Source organism: Indicator indicator, chromosome 1 (genome assembly GCF_027791375.1).
Source record: "Indicator indicator isolate 239-I01 chromosome 1, UM_Iind_1.1, whole genome shotgun sequence".
Classification (NCBI taxonomy): domain Eukaryota; kingdom Metazoa; phylum Chordata; class Aves; order Piciformes; family Indicatoridae; genus Indicator; species Indicator indicator.
Window position 1 is genome coordinate 33,139,947 of NC_072010.1, and position 23,010 is coordinate 33,162,956.

Consider the following 23,010-nt stretch of genomic DNA (forward strand, 5'->3'; position numbering starts at 1 on the left):
TATAGCACTGGTGCTCCCCAGTAAATCTTTCAGCTTTAAATAATATGTATGGAAGTCTTGGCAGGAAGGGGTCAGGAGAGAAAAAGAGTAACATTTGCGAAATGTGCATTTTACTTTATGCAACTGTAGTGGTATATCTTAATAATATATGTGCTGAAGAGAATCTACTAATCTGATTAAATAACAGGACAAGAAAGAATTCATTTCATGGTTCAAAAAGACCACATTCTATGCAAATTAAACCTTATATTCCAGGGTAAAATGATTAGAAGTTGTGGCTAACTACTATAAACCAGCCAGAAATGGTTCTTTCTCTGTACTGTTCGTAAATCAAGGTCACCAAAGTGAGAAGACTATGTTGTGATAAATCTGTCTGACAATTAGATGGAGAGGGCATATCAATGTTAAATTATATTCTTTGTGCACTCAGATCAGAAGGCAATGTAAACACCACAGTAGCATTACAAAGCAGAAAATTGCATTCTAGCTAGCAACAGATATTCACAGTGTATGGCTTTACACTTTAACGTGCTGTGTTTTACTCAGTTATAATACTATTTTAAATTATGTAACATTTCCTTCTTTATGCATAGGCTGTTGTTTTTTTTTTTTTTCTTTTCACTGACAATATGCCTCCCTCTCCCCTCCCTACTTTTCTGCCTCTTCCATTTTCCCTTTTCCTTTTTTTAACAGTGATGTTTGGGAGGAAAAAAAAATTAAAACAGCCTCAAGTGAAACTGTGAAACTGTCTGTTCAAGAAAATAGTAACAAATAGTAGTTTCAAGATTTATGAGTCAGGATTTTATGTTATATATTTACAGATTCGATCTGTGTACCAGGCTTTGATCCAAGCCTTAGCATGATGACTGGAATCACTCCAATTAACCCAATGATACCGGGCATGGGATTAGTGCCACCACCACCACCAACAGATGTGCCTGTAGTCAAAGAAATAATTCACTGCAAAAGCTGCACACTTTTCCCTCCAAACCCAAGTAAGTGCATCTGATGAAAAATGAAAATTATATGTAGATAATAATGTATATAAAATATTATATGTATATAATATAAATATATTAAATATTATATGTATATAATATTTTATATACACATTATAGATTACATATATTATATGTATATGTATATATGTGTGTATATATATAAAATACATATAATAATCTGATGAAAAATAAAATTATATGTATGAGTATATAGTATGAAATATTTTTTATCTAACAAAAATTCTGGTTTTTAAATAGAGTGTAGGCAAGTATGGTATTTCCTTCTAATGTCTACTCTTTTGTATAAAGCGTGGTATGGTATCAGAGCATACTTACTCCTCTCTGTAAAGTCATGTTAAAAAAAACAAAACAAAACAAAAAACTAAGTAGTTTGGTACAAAAAAGAAAAGTAATTACTTAAAGCTAACAGAGCCTAAAGATCTGCACTTCTCATAGAAATCTGTCTTTCCTGTGGATCAGAATGCCACAAAATTCAGTGGTTATACAGTGCTGATCATCTCCATACTCCTCTTCAGGTGCCTGTGCTTAGATGGAACCATTCTAAGCTCGTGTCCCTGAACACAGCAACTTGCACCTAAATGCTGACTAGCTCTGGCCCCTGGGAGCAATGGAGGGAAAGGGGGACTCTTGCTGTTTTTTAAGGGGCAGCATGGCAAATTCATTTCTTCACTTTGAGAGCAGAAATCAGGCTTCCTTCTGCCTCTTCCAGGATTTTGTGCAAATGGTAAACTCTTCCCAATGAGCCACCAGTTCAGGCACAAAGCCTGATTTTTGTGTTTGTTAGGTCCAGAAGTTTAGTTTCAGAGCCATCAGACTAGTGGCTTTCACTATCACTGTGAAGACAGAAAAAAAAAAATTAAACAAATGGTCTGGTGCTCTGGATTTGCAGTGTACTCATATCATGATTTAATCAAACTGGCTGTACGTGTGAATATGAATATATATGCATCTTTTAAGGTTGTAACTCCATTCACTGCGTTAAAGGACCAAAAAAACTAAGTCATCCCAATCAGATTCCTTCTTTAAGAACTACTTCTAGTAATCTACGTATACAAGGTGAAGTTTTATGACAGAGTAATTTTTATACAGCCTTCAAAAATTTAATAGTTTTCTGCTTTAAATGTGTTTATATTCTACATATATACATAAAAATAACATTTCTAGGCACTCCACCTGATGAGCACTTGTAAACAGCGAGGTTATCCTTCCCGTTTCCTGGCATCCGCTCCATTATCTGGCAACAAGACAAAACAGATAACCAGCAGAGCATTTTCATCATGCTGTCACTTCGTTGTGTTTCCCACTTTGTTTTTTCTGTTTGCTGTACTCCTGTACTCTGAGACAGAAAGGAAATTATGCCCAAAGCAGGGAAAGATGTCCAGCCCAAGTGCCCAGGGCGTGCGCTGCAGGGCCTTGCTTACAGAGGGCCCACGTGCTTGGCGAGTATGTCAAGTAGTGAGAATGAGCCAAAGACAGTGAGGTTCAGGCTTTGAATGTTCTGCACCAGTGTTTGAGACCTGTGTTCAGGGTCAAATCAGTTTGAGAAGCTCCTCTGCTTTGAAAGAGAGTATTTGCTATTTTTTTGTGACTGTGCAGGGAAAAAGGATGATCCTTTTAGACCTTGTCATCTGTCCTGGAGAACAGTCCACTGTGGCAGTAATTAATCCCTGAAATGCCACCTAGAACTTGAAAAGGTTTAGATTGGACAATCTCTTCAATATTCACCTGTTTTACTTCTCCCTCTCTCCCACTTCCATGCTATGTCAAGTAACTGTTACAACCCCGAACTGATTAGAAGAATGAATAGAGCCAATGGATCAAAAGACAAATTTTGTATTCCAATGTGATTTCTGTTTTGACTTAGATCTTCCACCACCTTCAACAAGAGAGAGACCTCCTGGGTGTAAAACAGTGTTTGTTGGAGGATTACCAGAAAACGCAACGGAGGAAATTATTCAGGAAGTCTTTGAGCAGTGTGGAGATATAACAGCAATTCGGAAAAGCAAGAAGAATTTTTGTCACATTCGTTTTGCAGAGGAGTTCATGGTTGATAAAGCCATTTACCTTTCTGGTACTTCACATTCTTTAATGGATTTTCCTTGCTTCTCATTTGTATTTTGTGTTGCTAATGTTCGCTCTTTTTTCTTAGATTTTATCTCAGCAAGCCTTCCTTGAGCTCTGTGGCTGTAGCTTGGAGTGGCAAGGGGCAACTCTGTATTTCTCTGTGTCTGCCAAGACTCGTGCATGATTTTTCTCTATGTTGCTTACCCGGGAGCAATTTCCTGCATCCCACAACAATGCAACAGATCCTGAAATTCACTACAGAACAATTTTCAATTTATGCAGGTTTATGTAGTTTTGCTCACAGGTTATGGGAAGAGAAGGGCACTAGGCCAGGAATGCCTGTTTTCCAGTGCCAGTTTCTCTGTTAAGCTGGCAGTTGCACTGGCAATTTTTTATAGATTTGCAGTGCAGTCTGAATAAAGTCTGCCTTTATGGGTGTATGTATTCATCTACCACGAGTGTGATTCTGAGCCCCAACTGTAGGCTACATCTGTTGCCTTCCAGGACAACAAGTGTCAGAGAAACTCAAGTGTAAACTTTCAGAATCTCTTTTATTTTTCAACAAAAGAACAGTCAATAAATCCTCTAACTCACAGGAGAAAAAAAATAACAAAAAAACAAAAAAGAAGAAAAAGATAGAAACCAATCTACTTTCACATTATCAGGCTTCAGTGACTGTCAGTGGCCTCCTAAGGTTACAGACTCCTTCACATGAGGATTAGCTTCCTAACTGAGCCCTTCTCCTTTCTGAATTGGATCTCATCCCCTGTATGTATTTGTCTCTACAGGATTTTTCTCTCTTTCTGATTGCTGGGAGGCCCACAAGCATTGTTTTCCTCCATAAGTGTAGTGTAATGCTTTCACTCCACGTGCAAAGTATTCTTAAAGGAGGGCCTTAAACAAGGGCCAGGGACTAATCCTTGTCCAAGATGAGCTGCCACAGACTGGCTTACAGCCAGCCACCCACCCTTTGTAGGGTGGCCTCTAAGGGACCCATTGTGACCATCTAAAATGGGGACTGGAAGGCAGCTAATGATAAAGGATATCTTATTTGAGTTTCTTCTGCTTAGCAGTAAGGACGTATCCTCAGTGTCCTGTAGATGTCCATAAGATGTTCACACAGCTAGAAGCAAGTGGTCTCTCAAGTCACTACTGACTACATCTTACAACGAAAGAAAGAAAATATCTGAACTTTTGAAATATGTGGTGAGGAAAACCTAGCTCCTTTGCATCACAACAATTTTTGTGTTGGGAATGTGGTGTTTTTTTCTAACTTGGCTGCTTGCTTTTAACATATATTTGAAGAGTTACAGAAAATTGTTGAGTTTTATGAGGTCTATATAACCATTTCTATGAAATAACACTGTATTTTCAGGTTTCTTCCAGATCTTTGTTCCACCTTGGGTTTTTTCTTCCTTTCTAAAAAAAAAATTCATTTTGGTTTTTCTTCCCTTCTCATCGTCTGTTCTCAGTTTCTCTCCTTCCTCTTTATTTGTTTATTCACACTGCTTCTGTAATGATGTAGTTCACTGGGACAGATTACAGGCATTGCAGTAAGAAGCAGTAGTGCATTTCTGAGCTTCCAAGTTCTGTCCAGGCAGAAACATTTCCACAAGTAACAGAGCAGAGGAGAGGCACACCAGGTTCCATAGGAGCTGGCATTACTGTATACGTAAATAAAACATTAGCAACGAAATGAGCGAAGAAAATCTCAGAAATGTAGAGGCTGCCACCACTACAGACAAGAGATAGTGTCCTTTTAGCTCAGTTTCCTGCTTCTTGGAAAGCTGACTGCACTGTTTGCTTCATGCCAAGTCAAATCTTATTTTAACTTTATAACCTGGATGACCAGAGTTGATGATCAGAGGAAACTCTCTGCGCTGCCGTGTGTTCTTGTTCATAACACACTAGAGTGTGCATTCAGTAAATGGGAAGTGAGCAGATATAGAGGTGGCAGATTCTCTTCCTTATCCTGAATTTTCTACCATTTTATTTCCAAGTTCCTGATCCATCCTTCCTTCTTCCATTTCCTTTTGTCAAAGTTGTGCTGCTATCTGTGCTTCCTCTTACCACCTGCTCTGCAGCCTCTCCCCCATCTGTCTTTTCATATAATCATAGAATCATTGACTGGTTTGGGTTAGAAGGGACTTTATACATCATCTGGTTCCAAGTCCCTATCATGGCCAGGGACATCTTCTGCTAGATTTGGTTGCTCAAAGTCCTGTTCAAACAGGCCTTGAACACTGCCAGGGAGGGGGCATCCACAACTTCTCTAGGCAACCTATTCCAATGTCTCAGCACTCTCACAATAATGAATTTCTTTTAAATATCTAATCTGATCTAAATTTACCAAATTTCAGTCTGAAAAATATGATCCCTCATCCTATCATGGCACTCCCTGATAAAGAATTCTTCTCTATCTTTCCCGTAGGTCTCACACCTTTTCTTTCTCCTAAAGTGTTGTGCTTAGTGTCTCTGAACAGATCAGGGAAAGAACCAGTGGAGCTGATATGGAGGAAGATGAAAAGCAGAGGCACATTGCAGCCGAATTTCACTAGCATTTCACTTGCAATGCTGCGTTTCACCAGCATTGAAGTCTGCAGATGAAAAAGGGTGCAATGACTGTCCCCGCACAACCACAGAGCAGAGACTTTGGGCATGAGGCAGGGCCATGCTTTATTTGTACTGAAATGTTGGGATTTTTTTCACCAGTCTTTATTCCACTCTCAAACATAATGTACTCCAAAGTAGTGAGTTAAAGCATCTTGTTAAGGCATTTTCTTTTTCTTGTAAGAGATAAAAGAGATGCACAGATGGAATTTGTGGTTAATACAGTATACCTGTTATATTAGGAGAAAGTCATGCCTTAGATATCTGTAATATAATGGTAATTTTGTCTACCTAAACAGTTTTATCTGTCTACCCCATCTAATCCCATCAACCTTTGTATTTATCCTGTGCTTATCATCATAATAATGCAAGTGATTACAAAATCCATCAAGAAGTTTAATCACTGATTTGTTTCCTTTCTATTCCCAAGTAAACATGTATGAATAGGAGACTGGGAAATGGGTAGAAGACTACAAAAAAAAAAAAAAAAAAACAACAACCCACCACCCAAACTTACTTGAGGAAGATCGGTTTTCATTTAGCCTGAAAATTATGCTTTAATCTCCTGAGGAAAGGGGCTTTCTAAAATCAACATACCAGCCCATGAGAGAGCTCTTTCTCAAACTATGTGGATTTTACTCTTGTGGCTGACAATTCAGTAACTCCTGCAAATTTTAATGGCCCTGGACTTGAAAATCTAGGACAAACAGGTGGTTTGAGATAGACCTATTTAAACCCCAAAAGCCTGTGTATATGTTTTTCCTCTATTGATACTTTCCCCTGTGGGTTTCCATTTAGTACCATGTACTGGTTTTATTTTGTTCTCACTGATCATCATCGACACTCTGATCTAAATCCCCAGTTAGAGAACAGCTATTGGCCGATCCCCAATATAGCAACACTCAAAGGTAAGTCAAGCCACAGAGTCTTGACTAGACCTGTGATATGGAAATACTGTGTTTGATTTTTATTTAACACCCTCATTAATTTTTCCTGTTGTTGCTCCTTTAAAGTGATGATCTTGGCAAGTTCCCAAAGTCTTTTCCTCTGCCATTGTGTGTGAAACTGAAATTAAAAATTACAAGCCAGGCACACAGTTAAGGCTAGCAGCAGTCCTGAGCAGAGAGATGGAAAAAAAGGTCTGTGAGGGCAATTTGTTGCCCACACATGAAGGGGAGGCAGTGGCAGGTGGTTCTCTCCTACATTCAAGTACTCTTGAACATCAATAAAGAGACTGGAAAAGTGCAAGCCTCCCATCTGCCCTGCAGCTCAAAGTTGCCAAACCACCTAAGGGTGCCTGATGATCCAGTATACAAAATAAGACCTGCCAGTTGTGCACCATTTGCTACATGTCATCCTTTTGGCTATGAGCAGCCTGTTTTGACATCAAGGAGTCAGTTCCTCACTGGCCAGACTATTGGTCCTGTAGTTTCCACACAGCCTAAATTTAGGAGTGTGCAAGAAGCCATACTAATGGCAGTTGCTGTTTTTCATAAGGGAGGGATGCAAAGCCCTGAGCAACCTGATCTGCCTTTGATGTTGACACTGCTCTGAGGGAGGACTGGACTAAGTGATATCCAAGGTCCCTTCCAACCCAGGTTATTCTAAGTTTCTGTGCTGCTGGAAACCACCTGACTGGCTAACCAGTTTCAGTCTTAGAGTTAAACAAGCAGTCAGATATTTTTCAGTGTGATTCCTGGTCAGTTTCAAAAATCTGTTAATTTGGAGGCACTTAAATTGATTACCCAAAGGGAATTGTTTGTCCAGTGCTACAGAGGATAAAGGGTTTTAAACTGCGATTTACACTGTTCAGTGGTTGCTTTTTTGATTTGTGGGTTTTTGGTTTGGGCTGGGTTTTTTTTTGGGGGGGGGGGGCTTTGGTGGGTTTGTGTTTGGTTTGGTTTAGTTTGGTTTGGTTTGGTGTTTTGTTGGTTGGTTTGGTTTGGTTTTGATGTAGTTTAGGGGAGTTCTTTTTTGTTTTGTTTTTTTGTTTGCTTGTTTGTTTTCATTATCCCCATTTACTTAAAAAATGAGGGCCACTTTAATAAAACTCAACTTCAGTGATGCAGATACAACATGTAGGTGCACGGTCCTTGTCATTAATTCTGTGTTCACATGAAGTGAGGCTCTGAGATCCACAGGAGTCTTACATGCTGCTGTGCTGTGTTTCTGTGCCCAGTGTGCTCCTGCTGACAAAGGTGAAAGATCCAGGGGGAAAGGAAGAGAGATTGTGTCTTCCTGGAAAGTACATCCCAGCTGGGAGATCTAATTTTAGGTTCACAAGACCTGGCACCTTGGCAGTGTCCTTTCACATTGCTGATAATGTTGCTTTGGTGGACAGCAATCACTTTTTGAGGAATGCAGCTGGCAAGTCTGGCAAGCTGGGGTTAACATTTGTCACAGCTGCCAGAGTTGCTGCACCACTGACCCCTTTTGGCTGACCTTCTCTGTGGATAAAACCATATAATTAGCCCCTCATTAGTTCAGTGCCCGGCTCTGACAGGTCACCCACAGTCTTCTATTATGCCTCAATGAATATGATGCATTTGTAACTCTTCACTTCAGCACCTATCAGTAGAGCTATTATACACAAGCACAAACAGCCTTCTGGGGAAAAGGTAGCATTTACTCCTCTGAGCAAGAGAAAGCAGAGTGAAATAGAGGGGGCTTTAAAATAACAAACAATTCCCTCATTTCCCTCTCTGGAAGTATTCAGTTCTGCTTTACCCTGAGCTTGTGAACCTTGGAGGCCAGATTTGGTAGATTTGATGGAAGTTTTTGATGCCTTCTGATTTTGAAGGACTTCTGAAACACTTAGCCTGAGATTTTCATCTGAATTTGAACTTGTTGCTGGAGAATTAAAGTCATACCTCTTCCTTACGGACAGGCTACTTATCTGAACTCCACAAGCTGTTTGAATGGAAAATGTCAAATCAAAAGGCACCCAGATTGTATTTTTTTGAGGGATCAGTACATGTATGGATATTTAATGTCTTTGAAGTTATTGTCTTATATGTGATCTAGTACAGACAGTCCCTTGTATTCATATAACAGGACGTTTTTCCAGCAGTAAAACAAACCAGAATATGCCTAGGTATGCATTTTACAAAAGATGCTCCTAATCTACTAAAGTCTTAGCTTTGCTGTCACTGGAAAGAGTTCAAAACGGAGTTTTGATTGTGGTGGGGACATGCTGAAGCTCTTCACCACAGGCAAACCACAATACTGAAAGGTAGGTTCTCTTGAATAGCTCTTCAAAAGCAGCAAACACCATTTTCCCTGACATTTTGAACAGCAGTTTCCTGTCCCTGGAGTTATTAGACAGCGGTTGTTGTAGTGGGTATTTCTGAAGAGCCTTCTATGTGCCAGTTCAGCATAGTTCATCTCTGCAGTATGCCATGATTTGAGAAGTCTCTGCTGGGCTTCTTCCTTCTGAGACTATTGCAGCAGGTTGGCATGGAGAAATTAGAGCTAGCCCTGTGCAGAATGATTAATTTTACCTGCATGTGGAGGCTCTCTTTGCAGCTTTCTACATAGTGTTTTCTCATGCTTTCTCTGAATCAGCATTTTAAAAGTTTGAGAAACTGTTCTGCGAGTATCTTTCAGCCTGGGAAATAAAACCTGATAAGTGACCAGAATATGTTCTTTCACAATATGGTCACTAAAAGTTCATTTTATATCTCTGGCATGATTTGTTTGCCCTTTGACAGCAGTCAAGAGTTTAGTTCAGAGCAGGTCCCTGTTGTACTGCTGTGTAGCTCCTGACTTAAAGCCTTTGCAGTCTGCTAGCTTTAGCATATGATACATTGACCAAATTATGAATATGTAGAACATCACTAAAGATGAGGCATGACAGGTTTCATTACTAGTTCTGAAAGGAGTCTCACAAGTGTCTAATAAATCCATCTGCACTTTTAAAACTGCTTTAAAGGACTCTGAACACAATTCATCTGTAAGTTATTTATATTTGCTGCTAGAATATTTCCAGTGGGGAATACCATAGTAGTGTTTGTAATTCCAAGGCCCCAGAATCTGAGATCTAGCATCAATGAAGTTATGGCACCACCCTCTTTGTGGCACAGGAATTTATGTAGCACAGTTTTCTCATTCTTTCATAGTCATGATTTTTATAAAATTCAGCCTTTCCCATACTTCCCATTCCTTTGGCAGGCTGCAGAAAAGCTCTAAACTGTATATGATCTCAACATTCAAAGGAAAAAGGACTCTACTTTCAGATTGAAACAGGTCCCTTTTAGTAGTTGTTTTCTGTTTAGCTAGCTTTTGCAGTTATAAAGGTTGGGAGTATCAAGTAGAAAAATTGTGTATTTTGAAGTCTCCTAAACAGGAGTGAAGATTCTGTGCCTTTGGAACAACTTTTCAGCTCATCTGCTATGTTGATAGATCATGCAGGAAACTGAGAGGGAAAATGAGTGGGAAGATGTGTATCTTCCTATGAAAACACAGTGATCGATAGTTCCTGGGTAGAAATGTGGGAATCTGTTAATCCACACTTTTACTTGGCTGCACTTAAAAGGGGGAGAGGTGTAAATAAGTAAATAAATAGATAAATAACTAAATAAATAAAAGCAAAGAAGTCATGCAACAGTTAGTTCTGCTTGTTGATTTCAGGTTACCGCATGAGATTAGGATCTAGCACAGACAAAAAGGATTCAGGTCGCCTTCATGTTGATTTTGCTCAGGCAAGAGATGACTTTTATGAATGGGAATGCAAACAAAGAATGTTGGCCAGAGAGGAACGCCACAGACGCAAAATGGAAGAAGACAGACTGCGCCCTCCTTCTCCTCCAGCAATAATGCATTATTCTGAACATGAAGCTGCTTTGCTGGCTGAAAAATTGAAAGGTAAGCAACAGTTGATATTTTTCAGTGTATTATTCCTTAAGAGCAGAAGCCATCCAGAAGACAGAACAGGGGAGCTGATTTCTCTCCAGTGTATTTCATTACTTGCCCTGTTGGCATTTTCCCATTCCTCTGCCATTTTTATGTCAGTGGTGATAATACTCACCCACCTGTTAGAAATGTGTAACCTCCGACCATCTCCGTGTACACCTAAAACACAATCTTCAGTATACTACAATGATTTTTTTTTTTTTTTTATTCTGTTGCTGTCATCATCTACCTTGGAAATGCTCTCATAATAAGACATCCTATTACAAACATCCTTTATATGAAAAGCCTGATTCTTAAAATGCCTTTGTTCCTTGACTGGTACGTTACCACATTAAGTGTGTGCAACAGCCCCAATTCCTGGCACTTAAATTGTCCTCAAGAGCTGCATTTTAGCATTTTAGCTTGCCCCTCAGTGGTACAACTTAACTCTGACACACACCATCTATTCTTTCATTCCCTTTTTAGGGTTAGAGTTACTTGTGCATGATAGCATCTTGTTTTGGTATGTGCTTGCTTGCTTGGTTGTTTGTTGTTTTTTTTTCTAGATACACTTAATGACAATATTTTTCAAGGGTAAAAAGTGCAGCTTTGAGGATTTCTGTCTCTAATAGTTAACATAAGAAGTAAGAAGCAAGGAAATAAAATTTAAAAAAAGGATGAAGCAAACAACTCATACCCCTTGGAGTTATATTTGTTTTCCTTAAGTGTTTAGCAGTTGTGTTTGGCATTCTTTCCCCACATGAAGGCCAAGCACAGTACTTTACTGTGTGCCAGGTCACAAGAAACTGTGATTCTTGCCACTGTTTGAGAATTATCCAGATTAGACTTAGACTCTGTGGCTGTCAACACATTTGCCTCTGCTCTAACTGTGAAACATTGCTTGAAAAGCTTAAGAAGGACACCACAAAGAGTTGCATCCTTGCATTATGGAGCAGAGATGCACCCTGCTGTCTCCTTGAGTACTGCAATGGGTCGCTGTTAGTCATCACTATTACTTTGGTCAGTTATTAGTTTGGCTGACTGATATTCTCACTGCATACACTATGCTCTTAAATAATTAATTAAGTGGGAGACTGGTAAAATAACCCATATGAATTGATAGAATGAGATAAAAGGACGAAAGAGGCTCAAAAATGAGAATTTCTCTTTCTCATCTAGCTTCCAGTCCAGCTTCTCTAGAGTCTATACAATACATTACAGAGGTTTAGATCTATCTGTTCCCAGAATCTATTTTCAGTTTAATATTTTAGGAGTTAATCTTTTATAGGGAAGTTTTTCTTTATGTAGTAAAGCCTAGAGGTTTCCTGCACTAAGCCAGAAAATGGAAGATGTCTGGACAATTTCTTCCGTATAACTAGCCATTGCTTAAGGCAACTGAATGTGAGGTTTTTGCAGGATGTTTAAGATGATCTGCATTTAGAAGGATTTTTCTTTTTATTCTGGCAAGTTTCCATACCTAATTAAAACTCATTCCAACCATTTAGATCTTTCATTCTCCTGAGGAACATTTGACCCAAGCTTAGCATATAGGCACAAGGTTAATACAGAAATACTTTGAGCACGATATAGATCAACACCATGTACATGACTATAAAGTCATTTTCCAAAACATGACTATAAACCGTGAGAAACATACAGAATTAAATTTAATAAATTAAGAAACAAAAATGGTAATTTTACTTTTTGTGGATTAAAAAAAAATCAATAAAATTTATCAAAATAACATACTGCAATTTAAAAAACTGTAATAATTAAAAATTGCCTTGTATCAAGATCAATGGCACCAGCCCTGAATCTGTACAGGTTTTGGAGATGGCAGCTGTGAAGAAGCCCCCTCTCTTCTCACAGGTCATGAATTATCTCCTATACTAGGTACTCTAGAAAGCACAGAAGGGTTGCAGTCATTATGCTGGTTTGCTCTACCTTTCTTATGTCATCATAGACAGTATCTATTAGGCAAGGGGACAGAACATTATGGCTGCTCCTGGGCAGAATGGATTCACCACATTAGTCCATTGTGACATCCTAAAATCAGAAGCAAAGGAACCATCAAGAAGCTTCTCTAACTCTGGCAAAGGGCAGTTCATGGCATCATACCTTCACAATTTAAATGTAGATTTCAGTGAATTTAACAAAAGACATATATATATATATGTACAGAAAAATACATGTACACACTCACATATATAAACCTAGGGGTCAAATGTCAGGTCTCAGGTCTCTGTTGCTGAAAAAGCTGAGATAATTCATCCTAAAGAAAAGAAGGATCAAAATATGTCTGTTCTTGGCAGGATTACCTTGAAAGATTGGATTTTGAGCAGATGCTTTGCAGTGTTCTTAGCGAAAGTCATGACCTCCCTGTGGTATCCACTTCAAAAGACTCCTGAGCTCTGTTGCCAGCTCATGAGGCAGAGCCACAGTGCCCAATGTGCAGGTTTCAGCTCCTGCAGTGCCTCCTGAACTTCACTGAGCAGCGCTAGGAGAAAAGCAAGCCAAAATAGCTAAACATCTGTCATCCCAAGATACTGCTTTGCAATCACAGATGTAGGCAGCTTGGTCTGAATCCAAGCAACTTTTGTTGTCAAAATAACCTTGGAAATTCCTGACAGCAAGGAAATCTGATGGTGAGCAGAGATGAACTAGGCTCATCAGCCAGTCCCTTGTTGTGGTCTAGATATTTATTGAGTCTTTAACAGAGGTGACAATATCTTTTATCACCTTCTGCAAACTGCAGTACAAGGCTTAAAGAAATCACTGGGTTTGTGTACCAGACTTTGCTGGAAACTGTTGTCCCCTCAGTATTATCAGCATATTCCTGTTCTTCTCATGTGCTGAATTCACCTGGTACAGCAGTAACTGCTGTGCAGGAGAGTGTCTGGGAGGTTATAGAGGATCTTTGACACCAGTTGGAAACAAAAGTTTGTTCCAAAATTTCAGCCAGGTAGTCTCTACTGGTATGGAGCTTCGCATAAACAAAGAAGTGTTTTTTCAAAATGCACTATCTGGTGACTGGGGCTGGGAACTTGCTGCATATGAGGCCTTGTGTACCAGCAAAAGCCTGTGACTTTATGACTTGCTATCAATTCCCTGCTTTCTGAGGACTATCCTAAATCCTTTCATATCTGCAAAGAACTTGGTCTGAATTCCTGATTTATGTTGAAATAAGAGAAAGCAGAAATAAGAGAAACCCATCAAACTGTGGACCTGTGCAATTTTTAACCACTTTCCATTTTAGATTGCAGCAGACAGTACCATTTTATGAGTATTTTCCTTTTCCTTTTTCCCTTTTCCCCTCTTCTTTTTTTTTTTTTTTTTTTTTTTTGTTGGTGTGTATGTGTTTTGTTTTGTGTTGTGTTGGTTTGTTTTCCTTTTCTCTTTCCCTTTTTCCTTCTTTTCTCCATTAATGTCTTTAGGGTCCCACAAGTGAAATTCTTCATGATTTTTTTTTCCCTGTTGGGTCACTTTTTTCTGGAGCTTTCGTGTTTTTATTCAAGAATGTATTTACTTTTATCTTAACTGCCTGTGATATTTTTCCTCTTCCTACTATGCTTTGCTGTTGCCAGTTTCACTATGTGGCAGTGACGTATTGCCAGTGCCTTGGGTGTAGGTCTCATGGATTTGAGCCTGTAGCTCTAAAAATATAGGACTACACTGCTAAGTCTCATTGACTAAACATTTTTTTAACTACTCTGCATTGATAATTTGCTCTTGGTGTACTCCACTCAACACAGCCAGAACCACAAGGAGAAACCAAGGTGATGACAGTTCATAAAAGAGATTTCCTGCATTGGAAAAAGAGCTTGTCACTAAATACTTGATTGAAATTTGTTTCATGCCTTCTCATCCTACTCTTCATACGTCCAGCATGTAGAAGGCAGAAAAGACCTGAGCCTGGGTTATCAAAATGAAATAAGCTCCAGCATTCAAACTAAATGGAGGAGGGAAGACCCTCCACTAGTCAACAAAGACCGGATTAGGGATCAGTTACACAAACTGAATATTCACAAGTCCAGGGGCCTTGATGGGATGCACCCAAGAGTACTGAGAGAGCTGGCTGATGTTGTCGCTCTACCACTCTCCATCAGTTTTGCAAAGTCCTGGCAGACAGGAGAGGTGCCTGAGGACTGGAGGAAAGCCAGTGTCACTCCAGTATTCAAAAAGGGCAAGAAAGAGGTTCCAGGAAACTACAGACTAGTGAGCCTCACCTCCATCCCTGGAAAAATGATGGAGCGGCTCATTCTCAAGGTCATCTCTAGGCACATGGAAGAGAAGGTTATCAGGAGTAGCCAGCATGGATTTACCAATGGGAAATCAGACTTGACTAATTTGGCAGCCTTCTATGATGCCTTAACTGAATAGGTAGATGTAGGAGACCAGTGGTTGTAGTCTACCTTGACCTTAGCAAGGCATTTGACACTGCCTCCTGTAACATCCTTGTGAGTGAGCTCAGGAAGTGTGGGATGGAAGAACAGACAGTGAGATAGATTAGGAACTGGTTACACAATAGAGGGTAAAGAGGGGTGATCAATGGTGCCAAGTCCAGCTGGAGACCTGTGGCTAGTGGAGTCCTCCAGGGATCAGTGCTGGGTCCTGTCCTGTTCAACATCTTCATCATTAAAATTGATGAGGGGACAGAGTGTCTGCTCAGCAAGTTGGCTGATGATAACAAACTGAGAGGCTTGGCTGATACACCTAAAGACTGTGCAGCCATTCAGTGAGACCTGGACAGGTTGGAGAGCTGAGCAGAGAGGGACCTAGCGAGGTTCAGCAAGGATAAGTGCAGAGTCCTGCATCTGGGAAGAAATAGTAAACTGCACCAGTACAGGTTAGGAGGTGATCTGATAGCAGCTCTGTGGAGAAGGACCTGGCAGTCGTGATGGACAACAAGTTATCCATAGGAAAACAATGTGCCCTTGTGGCCAAGAAGGCCAATGGGATCCTGGGGTACATGAAGAGAAGTGTGTCCAGCAGATAGAGATTCTCTTCCCCTCATACTCTGCCCTAGTGAGGCCCCACCTAGAATAATGCATCCAGTTCTGGGCAACCGTGTTCAAGAGGGACAGGGATCTACTTGAGACAGTTCAACGGAGGGCTACAAGGATCATTAAGGGACTGGAGCATATAGCTTATGAGGAAGGGCTGAGAGCCCTGGGGCTTTTTAGTTTGGAGAGGAGAAGATTGAGAGGGGATCTAATAAATGTTTATAAATACCTGAGGGCTGGGTGTCAAGAAGGAAGGGACAACCTCTTCTCATATGTGCCCTGTGATAGGACAAGGGACAATGGATGTAAACTATAGCACAGGAGGTTCCACCTCAACACGAGGAAGAACTCCTTTACTGTAAGGGTCACAGTGCACTGGACAGGCTCCCCAGAGAGGTTGTGTAGTCTCCTTCTCTGGAGGCTTTCAAGACCCATCTGGATGTGTTCCTATATGACCTGCGCTAGATTCTATGGTGCTGCTCTGTCAGGGGGTTTGGACTCGAAGATCTCCATAGGTCCCTCCCAACCCCTAACATTCTGTGATCCCGTAAACGGGTAACATGGAGAAGAACATGAATTCCTTCTTATATCAGGGCTATGCTGATCAGTTTGGGGTTTGTACCACATATTTTAGGTTTACAAACTAGTTGGTTAAAAAACAGCACTATTTAATTTTGAATGGCAAATTATTTTGGTTTGGGGTCTGGGTTTTATGTTGGGGGGGGGCGTTTATTACTTTCTAAACTACTAAAGTAGATTTGAAGGGAAAAGGCAAAATAAAAAACGGGTGTCATTCATTTAAAATGGTAAAGTAAAATCTCACTTTTTAAAAGGTATTCATCAAGTCTACTTTTCGATCCAAATATTCAAAAATCTTTCATGACCTTAGAAGTAATTTCACCAAACCATTGTCTGATTTCCGTGAAATAAAATCGCAGCTAAGCATAACTCAGGTTAAGGAAATTTCTGACCTAATTTCTGACATCCTCCAGCTGTAGGTAAAAGTCTCAATAAATTCATAGATGTGAATTCTGGGAAACCAAGGACTGTTACAATAAAGTGTAAAAGTGAATTACCTCCTTAAATAGTCTTTGAGAATAGAACCTTTATTCTTGTTCTGACAAAACTAGCAGAATGTTGTATTTTTTGCTATTGCATTACAAAAACGTGACCTTTTTGCCTTCTGGTTCATTGCAGCATCTTGTTTGCTGTATGTCTTCGAGATTTAAATTTCTCAGTATTAAATCAGATGCATTATTACTGCACAGTGAGATGTGTCAGTAGATATTTAGGCTCAAATTTGCCTGCTCTGACATCTGTTTTCCTGGGTGCTTTCTAAATGCTTGAGTAACGTGGTACCCAGAACATAACACAACTGGAGGTTTGCCGACCCCTTTATCCCTAAGTGGAACACTGCTCTGTCAGGTGCATTGGAACAAAACATTTTAATCTGTGTGCTTACAACATTTGTGTTTCAAAGCAGAATTTTTCAAGCATTATGGTTTTCTTACTTCAAGCATATCTGTACCTGATGGCATCATCTTCAGAAATCACTTCTGGCAGATAAGCTCCTTTAAAATACTACACCTGTTTCGTTTGCTGTAGGTATGTAAATAATTCCACCATCTAGCAAAGACATCCCTTTATATTTGAATATCTGTTGTTTAAATATTTTGAGCAAAGGAGACATAAATATGTGCAAGTTATATACAATACCCTGGCTTTTACCTCCCTTTTAAATACAGGGCTTTTTATGACTGTAGGAAAGTTATTCATGTGTTTTTCCGTGTAAAAAAAAAAATCTTTTGAGAAATTGAGAAGATGCTTCTTTGCCAGGCACTGTATTATCCCCTGAAGAGAGAACAGATTGAAAATTTAAATAAATAGATGGCAGTTATAGTAGAATGAAATAACTAGGGATGCATCTTGTGCAAGATTCAGGTAACATCAAGCCTGACAATCTCAACTCTTGCACGTTGTTTGAAATATAAACAACATTTAATTGCTTGGTAAATAGGGTATTTCACTGAGAAGAAAACCACATTGCTTGTGTTATCACTCCACGCTTGAAAGCCAGACTTGTGGAGCACTGCAGAAACGGAGCAGTTATCCAGAGAGGCAAGTCTCATGCAGAAAGGATCAAATTCAGTGGAGAGCTACGTCAGTCGGAGAGGCAAAGATGAGATTCTCTGAACTAATCCAATGAATGCCAGGTTTAATTGCTGCTGAAATACTCCAGACCTTTTTTAGCATGATCTTTTTTTATTAGTAGTATATCAGGACAGAGCCCTACAACAGACACATTTCAACGCTTTAGCATCAAATGTGTTCACTCATCCTTCCCATTTTTAGATCATCATTTTCTCCTTCCTTCTTCCATATGCTGCTGACATCTGCTGCGACACAATACATCTGGCTCCGAGAGCCTAGCACAGGGGCTGTAAGCAGACACGATGCAAGGGCACTTTTGTGTGCTGGCAGAAAAGCGTAAGGTAGGTTCAGCTATTGGCAGCCTGGTAACCTAATTCCCTGGGCACCTCCCTCCAACAGCTTGCAAGAAGTACATTTGCTGTTAAGTGTAGTATTAAATGTGTCCTCCGTCATCTAATCTGTATGGTATCAATGCAAATCTTAAGGTAGTAATATAAAAGCCATTTGATTATATGTACTGCACTGAAAAATTGTTCAAGTTCATTACTATGAACTTGGAAATTGCAGTTCAGTGATCTGAGAGTTTGTGGTGTGGTTTTGAGAAATAGGGAGGAAATTCAATGCCCTCACAATTACTTTTTATTTGAAATAATGACATCAGCAGGATAATATAATGGATTTCTGTGTCTCACATTAGACACCCACCTCTGGAAGAATCTTGTGTGATTTAATTTGGAAGAAAGAGTTTGACAATACTGGGTGGGGAAAGAGTATGTTTAAAGATACCTTATAATAAACATATATGCATATTTTTATCAAATCTAGTTTCTTCTAGTCATTTATTACATAACTGGGAAAGTTTCTTGGTGATAGCATACAGTTAAGGCTATTTAAGAAATAGTTAAGATATTAATCACTCTTTGAAAGAACCCTTTGGCAGTAAGAATTTGTATTCCTTGATTCTCACTTATTATGCAGTGCCATTGGGTTAAAAATGTTATTAATCCCCAAAGTACCTGACTGATGTGTGTTTTTCATGGCACAATTATATAAGGTATTTGAGCAGGGAAAAAAGAAGGTGAGGGTAGTAGACAGAAGAGTTGTGTTTCTAGGTCAGTGGCAGACAGTCTGTGCAGAAGAATCTCTTAAGCCAAGAGAAAAATAGGTTGTCATCGTGGCACCAAAACTGTTGAGTGCAAATTGTTCCTGCTGCACAGGGAAGTTAGGATGAACCTGCTGATGAGAGAGATCAGTAATCCTTTTCTCTCACCTGATTCACCTGCTGTGGTTTATTATTTTTCATATTCAATTCAGTCTTTGCAGTTAAGAAATACTATTTATAGTCTAATAAATTATTAAATCAGAAATCGGATTAACGGTAATCTTGGCCATACATCCTTCCTTGGCTGCAATTGTATGGAGTGAACTTTACATTCTAAACTAGCCTCTTCCACTTTCCTGTAATAACTGGGCTGGGTCCAGTCTGGCAAACTGGAACTAGGGTGTCATCAATTGAGCATCTCTAGGCAGATCTGAGGGCAGTGTAACCATGAGCAGAGTAGTACTGAGCAGGTGGGGATGAGGCAGGGAACACAACATCTTCCTATGGCACAGCTACAGACAACAGAGGACAGACTGTCAATCAGGCTTAAATAGATGGGACATATCTCACAATTCTTGTCTCCTCTTTACAAGCCTTGTAGCATGTCATTCCCAGTGCTCACAAAAATACCACCAGTATCTGTTGCCTAGATTTCTACTGGTCAGGGCAGAGCTTAGCATAAGTGCACCCCTGCCCTTTCCCATCTTTCAGAAGGGCCAGAGAAGAAATAGATCATTTGTGTAACCCAAAACATATGCAAGCAGCACAGGATCTTTCTAGGTTACTATGATTCTATGATTCTAGGTGTGGTGATAGTTCTATCTTGCCAGCATCCCCTTGCAAGCCTCAGAGAATTAGTGGAGCAAGCTTAGGAACAAGAGATAATATGTGCTGATTCTGGACAACACTGTGGCCCATAGGACAACATAAAAGGATTGCTGTGATTTAAACAGGCTCCAAGGGAGCTTTCCAAATGTTTGAGAAAGCCAAAAGTGAGGAGGACTCTAACAAGGCTAAAAGCAACTATAGCCCAGTATGGAATCTTGTCCTAGCTAGAAGCCCAGCATATAATATCACTCTTGAAATAAAAGAATCTAAAGTTAGCTGTATTTTGAAAACATCTGTAAATGTAAAAATCATAGTAATAAGAGTGTTTGATTGCCTGGCTTTAGATGGATTGATTATTCCATCTCCTTTCTAATCACTAAGGCCTTAGACACTGTCACCCAAGTTGCAAAAGCACCTTATAGAAATGCATAACATTGAGAGAGAAATAGTCACAACATTTCAGATTACTTTGAGCTAAATTCTGCCCTGTGTTACACCAGGTAAACTCTTTAATCTGGAAATAAATCTCTGTTTCAAACACTTTTTCCCAGTATACCATTTTGTAGCAGTTCTTGTCACAGCTTTTTCTATTAAAAAGTTTATTCCAGCTGGGATTGCTTAGAGGTAGTCAAATCACAAGCAGAAAAATACAAAATATTTGTCAATAATTCGTCCTCTATTTTTTTTCCCAGCCAGCTCTAGGGATGCATTTTCTTCTCTTTATATTTCATTTCATCTAAGTTGTGAGCTAGGATTTAAGTGCCAAATATCTTCTGTTGATATAAGAGGAATTTGAAATATCTTATCTCTAGAGGCCTGTGATTGAATCTAGCAGCACCTGGAAATCTCTAGCAACAAACACCCAGTAAGCAATCCTCAACAGATGGGTAATATTAAAATGACATAGTGTGCATCAAACCTTGTGGTATAACTGAAAACCCAACATGGGTACACTAATAATGGTTCTGTAACTGGTGTACTTACCTAATAGTTGGGGTTACTCTGACCAAATGTAGATGTTCATTGTAGAGATATCTGTATACCAGCAGGCCACCTTAGGCTCCCTTTAGAGGAGGCACTTCTGGGGCACAGTGCACCTCATCCTGAAGTAGACAGCTAAAACAGGACAGACAAAGCCTGACTTAAGTGTCCATCTCTTTCTATTGAGCATATCAGGACCCTGGAGTTATTAAATCAGTTGTTGACATAAAGGATGAATTCCACCTCGTTTGCTTAAAACATGTAATATGGAGGGGAAAAAAAAAAGCTTTAAGTGTGAGAAATAATTTGCCATATGCTCATTTTAAAAGAACAATTACATATGGAGTGTGTCTTATACAAAGAAATTTGGTTTAAGAATATGTTTTTAAACAGTGTATATTTACATGCATCCTACCTCAAGGGAATAATTTTGAAGTTTTGTTTTATTTTTTTAAATGAATGGCTGCAATCATAAGGCACCTCATGCTCTGCTTAAATTAGTTTCCATTGCTGTGTTTCTTCTAATGTTTATCTACTAAATAAAAAAAAAAATGAACAATCTGGTATAAAAATCTAAGTGAACCTCTGATTGCTTAGAAAGAGCATGGTGAGTTACCTTATGCCAGTCACCGAGCAGCCAAGAATATAAAAATTAGAAATGAAGGTGAAATAGGGAAATCTGAAAAGTGTAGAGAAAAGATTTTATTATCTAATGTGTTCCTGTTGTGCATATATTACCCTTCAGCTTTTTAAAATATGTCTCCTAATTATGTAATCAGTGAAGATGCTGGTGTTAACCAATGAAAAGATTTTTTTCCTGCTAGTACAGAGCCATGAATTAACTATGAGAGCCCACAGACCTCTGCAGCTCATTCAAGTATAGTATGTTGTAAACAGGTTTTCAGCATGCCCTGTTAAGTGAGTGAATGTATGTGGCAGAGGGATGGCATGTTTATGAACATCCCTTACAGACACCCACTGTGCCAAATTAAAGCAAAACAAGGGGAGGGATGTTTTAAGTTCTTATACACTCTATATCAAAACAATACATGGACCTGTACTGGGAAGAGATTGAAGCAATAAAAAGGGAGAATATTTCTGTGTAACTGTTTTTCTTCATGTATCTCTATGAAACATTTTTGCTCAGTCCTGCACACCATTTCTTCACAGCTCAAATGTACCTATGGGGAGGTGCTTCTGTGTATCATTTCTCCCAACTTTCCTGTTCATATTTTGATCTAGATTGAGTTGAATAATTTACCCTAGACTGTACTTCAGTACTGGATGATAAATTAAGTGTGATGATATAGGTAATGATGTCCACAAAGGAAAAAAGAGGGACACTCAGCTGTAGTTACTCTCTGCTCAAAATCAACTGCATCCTTGGTGTTAACAGGCTGGTGCCATCCACAGGGTGACCTGACTGTACAGACCGTTGGAAATTGCATGCTAACTTCATCAGCAGCCACTACAAGTTATCCTTACTGACTGCTGGAATTATAAGAAATATTATATTCCAGGGATGAGTTTTTGGCTGTATTGGATTCGTGACATCCAGCTCCCATGCATTTCAGGAGGCTGAGGAGTTCGACCAAGCATTTTGGAGTGCCCTATCCTATTTTCTTGAAATGACGAGTATTTGCATGAGCCTTATTTACCTGTGGTGTTTTTGAGACCCGTATTCATCCAACCTCACTCATCAGAGCTGCTTAATACATACCTGCCAAATAAATATCCAGCAAGTCTCAAGACTGGAGTCTAATCCAAGGGGACAGTATGGAAAGGAAAGATTGCCGTCTCACTCTTCTTCCCCAGAGACAATTACCTAATGAATGATGATGAATCGCATGCTGATGTCAAGTCACAACAGACACATCGTGGTTCAAAGGGAGGATGTTACAATGCTCTTATTTTGCAAATCTTTTTCAGGCATCCTGGGTAAACATGCCTATCCAGCTGTGGAGAGCAAATCCTATTGCTGTAGCTAAAAGCACGATTCGGTTAATAAGAGGCAATGTAAAAATCTATTCTTTACGGGTTGTGGGCACAAAGCATGTCACGAGTCCTCTCTGCACTTTTGACTCCTTGCCTTTTAAGGGAAATGATTTCTGATTCAGAATAAAACCCAAAATTGTCACTTAATAATAAGTCTTTATTATTCTTTGTACATGGAAAGCAGAGTCTTACAAACTATGTTCCACATTTCTGTATCTGGTAACACAGTCGGATTTAATATTTTCTGATTTTAAGTGTCTTTTGGGTGTAGCTATACTACTCTTTCCCTACCATAACTGTATACCCTCTCCTGTACAAAGGTCTACCTACCTTCTGAAATATATACAAAGAAATCTAACCAACA

General features: G+C 39.4%; 1 protein-coding gene across 1 annotated transcript in view; it reads left to right on the top strand.

Annotated features, from left to right (window-relative positions):
• Positions 1-23,010, top strand: part of ENOX1 (ecto-NOX disulfide-thiol exchanger 1) — a 154,700-nt gene that overhangs the window by 38,661 nt on the left and 93,029 nt on the right. Inside the window, exons 3-5 of the mRNA XM_054382336.1 lie at positions 822-995; positions 2,887-3,093; positions 10,326-10,559. Of these exons, the coding sequence (XP_054238311.1) occupies positions 822-995; positions 2,887-3,093; positions 10,326-10,559 (615 nt within the window). The remainder of the gene's footprint in view (positions 1-821; positions 996-2,886; positions 3,094-10,325; positions 10,560-23,010) is intronic.